This window comes from Elephantulus edwardii, unplaced genomic scaffold (genome assembly GCF_000299155.1).
Source record: "Elephantulus edwardii isolate Elephantulus edwardi_28Jun2011 unplaced genomic scaffold, EleEdw1.0 scaffold00289, whole genome shotgun sequence".
Lineage (NCBI taxonomy): Eukaryota > Metazoa > Chordata > Mammalia > Macroscelidea > Macroscelididae > Elephantulus > Elephantulus edwardii.
In genome coordinates this window covers 2,444,494-2,451,056 of record NW_006400039.1, presented here as the reverse complement: position 1 = coordinate 2,451,056, position 6,563 = coordinate 2,444,494, and the positions used below count along the sequence as shown (strand labels likewise).

The following is a 6,563-nucleotide window of genomic DNA, read 5'->3' as shown; positions in this document are numbered from 1 at the left end:
TAGACCCACCCCTGGAGCACCTGTAGGTAGTAGACCCACCCCTGGAGCACCTGTAGGTCATAGCCCCCACCCCTGGAGCACCCGTAGGTCATAGCCCCCACCCCTGGAGCACCTGTAGGTAGTAGACCCACCCCTGGAGCACCTGTAGGTAGTAGACCCACCCCTGGAGCACCTGTAGGTAGTAGTCCACATGGATGAGGCTGCAGCCTGGAAGCACAGACTGAGGTAGCGCTGGGACCAGGATCTGCTCTTGCCACTCGGAGTGCCTCCAGGCCTTGGCCCCTGCACCCTGCACCTCCACGACTGTCCGCACATCGTAGGTCCAGCGCCTGGCCTTGTAGGACACTTTCTGGAAAAGGCCTGCCTATGAGCGTACAGGGTTACCAGGGACCTCCCACCTGTTCACAAGTCAACCCAGGGTGGCAAATTCAGGCTCAGACCTGCAGTAGAGTGGCCACCACAGGGCCAGTGTCCTTGCCCGACTGGTTCTCAATATTGACCTGCAGCTGCAGCACCTGGCCCACCACGTAGCCTCGAAGGTCAGTGCTGGCCGTGAGGAGCACACTTCCAGTCTTCAGCAGCTTGTAAGAGAACTTCTTGGTAGCTGAGGCCACGTTGGGTTGCTGGGGAAGAAGGGGGTTGTGAGTGGGCAGGCTAGCCCTCCTCAGCCTAGGATGCCAGCCTGGCTGCCCCTGACCTCGATGTCAGGAATGCTGTTCAAGTTCAGGGGGTTAAGGATGTAGAACACGCACGTGCACTTGTGGTCCCTGGAGAAGCGGGATGTGTGATGGCAGCCCTGCCCCTCACCTCAATGTCAGGAATGCTGTTCAAGTTCAGGGGGCTGAGGATGTAGAACACACGTGTGCACTTGTGGTCCTTGGAGAAGCGGGATGTGTCGATGGTAGCACGCACCTGGTGTACAATCTTCCCAAAAGGCCCCTCAAAGGACGTGGGTGCTGTAGCTGGGGGCGAGGGCACACACTGGCACCAGGCAGCCTGCTGCTCTGCAGGCCCCCTGCCAGAACCCACCGCATCACAAGAGACCCCTGGCCAGGCTGGGAGCTCACCAGGAAGCAGGAACTGGAAGGGGAAGTTGTGCTCTCCAGCAGGTAGGTTCCCTGCAGAGATGGGACAGAAGTGTGGCAGGGAAGGGCCACCAGCACAGCCCAGCCCTTCCACCTAGCCTCCCAGGGCAGGACAGCAGACAGGTGCCAGCCATGCCCCAGGGCATGAGATAAGGTTGGCCCAGGACAGAGAGGAGAACTTGCTTCAACAGGACAGGAGGGGGCGCAGCCAACCTTCACCAGGGTTCAGAGCCCTGAAATGGAATGGCCAGCTGCTTTGGAGTCCACACCTCTAATCTGGCTCCATAGGAAGCTGTATCTGCAACCAAACTCACCTTTGTCGGCCAGCGACAGGGAGCTGTTGAAGTATCCCTCCTCTGCCACCCACGTGGCATCGTTAACCTTGTTGGAAACCCCACAGGATCCAGTGCAGGTCACTCGGATGGCTGAAACAGAGTGGAGTGAGAGTAACAGTCATGACCTCTGCCTGCCAGCTGGCTCCCTCCCCATCACAGCGCATAATGTAGGAAGCACTTGGAGTGAGTAGGGGTGGCAAGGGACCTGGGAGGCAGTCACATGTGTCCTGCAGTCGAGGGCAGGAGGGTCCTGGACAGTTGCCTCGCGGGTCACTTGCTGCCTGATGGTCCTGCCTCCCAGTCCCGCTGCTGGTCGTTCAACCAGCAAAAAACCTAACTGCCCAACCCGACCTTCATGCTGTGTCCCAGGCAGGAGTCAGTGAGGGGAAGCCACAGCCCATCCCCTGCTGTTGGAATGTGGTCAGACCTGCCTGGGTAGATAGATGCTGGTGCTCAGGCCCTTACCCTGACTTAAGGCCAGTATTACCCAGAATGCCATTCTCCACCTCAGCCCTCCCTTGCCAGGAGGGTAAAAGGCTGGAGCTGTTCCCTGCTGGTACCACTGCCTTGTGGTCAGGACCAGCAGGTGTGTGCCAAGGTCCACTGTGGTCAACTGGCCAAGGCTGGACAAGGAAGAACAGACTCAGCAGACCTGTAGATAGACCCATGGGCCAGGGTACAGTCACGGGGTCCACTGTGGGGTGTGGTCACTCCACCCACCTTCTCCAGACAGAGCTGAGTCAAGGCCAGAGGTTCCAGCCTTCCTACTTCCTCATCTCTGCCACTCAACTGACATGACAGATCACTTTAGAGAAAGGGGACAAGACTCTGACACCATCCTGAAGGCATTACCACGCAGGAGGACACTAGCGTCCCAAGGACCAGGGGTCAGTCACATCTGCCTTCCATCAGCCTCCTTGCCAGGCCCCCTGGCCACCCAGGCCTCCTGTAGACCACCATCTCAGCTTCTTCCCCCTGGGCTGTCCTCAGGTCCCAGATAGTTCTCCACTACAGCATCCAAGACCCTCCCAAAGAGGGACCCTTACTTCCCACTGACCCCTACACCCCTGGGGTGCTGCTGGGACAAAGCTGGGCCCCTCACCAGCCTGGTCCTGATACTGAACCTCAAATTTTATTTCAGATCACCACTGTACAACTGTCCCCCCAGGCCCAGACCTGGACTTGTCCCCTGTGGAAAGGTGAAGCAGCAGGCCACGCTAACAAACCAAGAGCCCAGGAGAAAAACAATGGGCACAAGTGGGCAACTCTGAAGGAGATATGAACTGGAGATGCCACCCACCTAGACAGTCCCCCACCGAGACAGCACATCCTCTTCACCTGCTGGAGCCATGGAGGCTGACCCAGGGCCAGCATACAGTCCACACACAGCTGAAAAGCTACCAGCCCCTCTGTTCAAATGCCTGACCCACACCATCTTGAGAACGTGACAGAGTCATTCCAGGCCTCCTGGCTTCAGGATGACTCTACCGCAGTATTGAGGCAGGAGTTCAGTCTCTTTGGGAATTAAGGAAAATGCAAATGACTTACCACATCAGCCCATTTGGTTGGTAAAAACTCACTATCTGACAAGTGTTAGAGGACATAGAAGTGCCCGTGCACTGCACCCAATGTGGCTGGAGCTCTGCAGAAGGCTGGGCAGATATCCCACATCCAGCAGATCACAGCTACTCACTCCAAACCACACACTAATGTAAGTGCTGCAAGCCCAGGCACAGGCAGCTGCCCACTCCCAGCATCAGGCGAATAAGCCATGGGCGCCTGGCTCCAGGAAAACCAGCCAAGGGTCCCACCTTGTACAGTAGGGGCCTTGGGGATAGTGGAGGGTGGAGGGCACAGAAGTTCTGCTGGTTCCGTTTATTTGGAAGAGTCAGGAGGCCTCCATCAACCCATCATCTTTTTTCCCTCCCCAAACTATTGGATTAGGTAGGTCCCATGATGTGGTTCCATCAAGAAGTGAAGGGGGCTTTCAGAGGAATTTGGGGTGTTTTTACTCTTAGGAGAAGACACAGACTTTGGGGACTACCTGTGATGGGAGGGGCTACTGAATCCTTTCTGGGATAAAAGAATCAGTTTGTCTGTCAACGACGGTGGCAGGTGGTGGAGGAAATCAGGCAAAGACCACAATCAAGTGTTTCCGAATGCTCAGCCTGGTGGGCAGTTAATGCTTCGAAGTCTCAGACAACCTCTGTCCTCCTGATGTTAAAGTCACTCTACAGCCCTGTGCTCCCTCCCACACACCCCACAAAAGGAGGTAAGCACCTAAGGAAGAAGAACAGGGCCTCATAGCCACAGAAGGAAGCCAGGAGTGTTCCAACTCCAGGGCCACCAGCCCTCAGCACCCACACATGGCAGGAGAAGATGGCAGAGCGTGCAGGCTGCGCCAGAACAGCTGAGCTTAAAAGAGGGCCCCAGGAAGTTCTGGTGGCTTAGTGGCAGGAAGCTGAACTGCAATCCCAGAGGTGAGCAGTTCAAATTCACCAGATGCTTTGCTAGAAAAGGAGGGGAACCTCCTCCTGTACCGGTCAGATCTAACTTGACTGCACACACACAAAAATAATAAAATTAAATTAAAAAAAAAAAGAGGGCCCCAAACCATACAGGGCCACCACATAACTGCCCAACAGCCAGGTGTCCTGGCTGGAAATCCCACAGCTTTTCCCAGAGGTTTACTGCGGCTCAGGCTCTTGATGCTGCTTGTATTGCTGATTTAACTCCTGGGACACCTCCTGCCTGTGCAGAAGCCACCGCTGCTGGCTCAGTGCTACCAGCACCTGCTCCCTGTCTTCTTCCCAAAGCCTCTCGGTCACTCTCCCAAACCTATGACACCCCAGCCACACCCTCCCACTAACACTATGGTCTTTGGTCTTCTTTACTCTCACTTGCCTCCCCCTCCCCCGTGTCCATGTCCACCAGAAAGACATGTGTATAATGGTATAATATGAAAACTGTGTCATGATCCCCAAAGACTTGATAAACCAAGTAGTTGTCAAAGGACTAGGGGTGGAATATAACACCCCAATCTCATCATAGCCCTAAGAGATGCAAAGGAAATCCCCCTAAGCAGCACCTTTTCCCACACTAGAGATAAACAGGAAATGGAGCTAAGGCCAGATCTCAACACCACCAAGGTCAAAGGCCAGGAGGGGAATGTGCCCATGTGTCCTAGACTTGAGTCCCTACATGAGGATACTCCTTGACACCAGGGAAGGTCTCACAAGAACAGCAGGCCTACAGATGCTGAAGAGAACTGAGAGAGGGGGCCTTCCCCTATGGCTGGCACCCTGGCTCTGAACCTCTGGTCTCCTCACCTAACAGACAATAAGTTCTGTTCACAGCAGCCATGCACTGATGGTATCTCTGTTCTAGCAGCATGCTAGAGAACTAAGACAGCACAGTATCCCAAGCTCCATGATCAGGGTAATGATCTCCTGGGCAGTATGCAGAGTGGACAGATACACCTGACCACAGGGAGAACTCGGGTATGCCAGTGGTGCTGGGAGCATCCTCTCATTTACCCTGAATGACAGGATGCAGGACCTGAGTAGACTCACTCACTCAACAAGCATTTAGTGAACAAACGTGAGGCTGTATGCAGGCTTGGGGTCCCCTCCCTGACATATTTCCCGAGTGGAGGAATTTAAGGTCACTTGGTTGACTCACAGCTTACAGGTATCTTAAAAATAAAGAACTGGGCAGCTCTCCCCTTTCCACTGAGAGGCACTGAAGGAACTCAAGTGTGACCCTGTACAGATGCTCTTGGGCCTTCACAGCAGGAGGAAAGGCTTTCTGGCCAGATCGGGGTCCATGTCCTCCTCCCACACTGAGGCCACTGCCTGCTACTACAGCTTCCTATGGCGGCAGGTAATTCACCACCTCCCCTGCAGTCGGCCAGGAGCCGCCCACTCCCACACCACTTGGCAGGCTGTGCGGATGCCCAGCGGGCAGCAGTCCCACTACAGTTCCCACCCAAATCCCCCACTCCAGCTGAGGAATGGTTTAAGAAGGCATCAGAGAAAAGTACAGGGCTGGGAGCCCACACAGCGGCTGGTGCTCCAAGAGGTTCTGAGCACAAGCCAGGGTGAGGAGAGCCATGCAAGGCACTGCTAAAGACTTGTCCCAGGAGGCAGCACCCCTGCCTTACCTGCCCTCAGGGTGGGTGGAGGACCAAGGCCAGCACGTCTGAGAGGCCTAGCAGAGGCCTTCACAGAAATCTGATCTCTGGTCCCTGAGTCCCAGATCTCTGTGGAAGAGACAGCCGGGCCCCAGGACTGGCCAGGAGGGCTCAGCTTCAGCTTCCTGGTGCCAGGCTGGGCCGGCGCTGAGGGGGAGGTGCACGGGATATGGAGCTCGCAGCAGGCAGGGAAATGTGGGCAGAAGTCAAAGAGGGCTCGGGGTTGCTAGGGGCTGCACCTTCGGCAGGGCTGTCCTGGAGAGGGGGCCTGAGCAGAATCACAGGACACGGGAGTGCGGGGCAGCGATCTGGATTCTAGGTGATGAAGACCAGCAGGTGTGGGTCGGGATACCGGAGGAGCCCCGACAAGGAAACTCTGGCAGACAAGCATCAGAGTGACCTGAGGCTAGCGGGCCAGTGTCAGAACCAGCTGCTCTCGCCACCCCTAGGCAACTGGGAAAGGAAGGAGCGGCTGGGTGCTGGACTTCCCCGCCCCGCCCGGCTGAAACCTGGAGGTCTGTGCTCGGGGCTGGTGGGCCACACCCCGCTTCCTCAATGCGGGGGGCCAAGACCCTGTCCTGCAGCCCAGGCCCGCCGACCGGTCCACAGGTCCAGGGCCTGGCGCGAGGCGCGCCCGCACCCCGCGTCCCCAGGAACAGGGGCTGCCGCAGCTTCCGGGATGCCAGTGCTCCGCCCTCCCGCCTATTCAGGTACCCGGCGCGGCCAGCTGAAGCTGCCTCGCCGCTCCTTCGAGGGGACCCCGAGACCCTCAGCCCGCGCCCACCTCGGAAGGGCAGAGGTGCGCCCAGGCGCACGCAAACGGTTCCGACCAGCGGCTCTCCCGGGCTGTAGACGACGCGGCCCTGGCTCAACCGGATCTCGAAGAGCTGCAGGCGCCCCATGCCGCGAGCCCTCCCCGGGCGGCCGCGCACTGACGCCCGCCACCAGGCA

General features: G+C 57.3%; 1 protein-coding gene across 1 annotated transcript in view; it reads right to left on the bottom strand.

Moving 5' to 3' along the window:
* Window positions 1-6,514, bottom strand: part of ARRDC1 (arrestin domain containing 1) — a 7,631-nt gene extending 1,117 nt beyond the window's left edge. The window contains exons 1-6 of the mRNA XM_006900618.1: window positions 6,397-6,514; window positions 1,400-1,510; window positions 1,068-1,118; window positions 808-962; window positions 441-623; window positions 173-349 (exon numbers count right to left, since the gene is read on the bottom strand). Coding sequence (XP_006900680.1) covers window positions 173-349; window positions 441-623; window positions 808-962; window positions 1,068-1,118; window positions 1,400-1,510; window positions 6,397-6,514 — 795 coding nt within the window. The remainder of the gene's footprint in view (window positions 1-172; window positions 350-440; window positions 624-807; window positions 963-1,067; window positions 1,119-1,399; window positions 1,511-6,396) is intronic.
* Window positions 6,515-6,563: the final 49 nt, after the last annotated feature.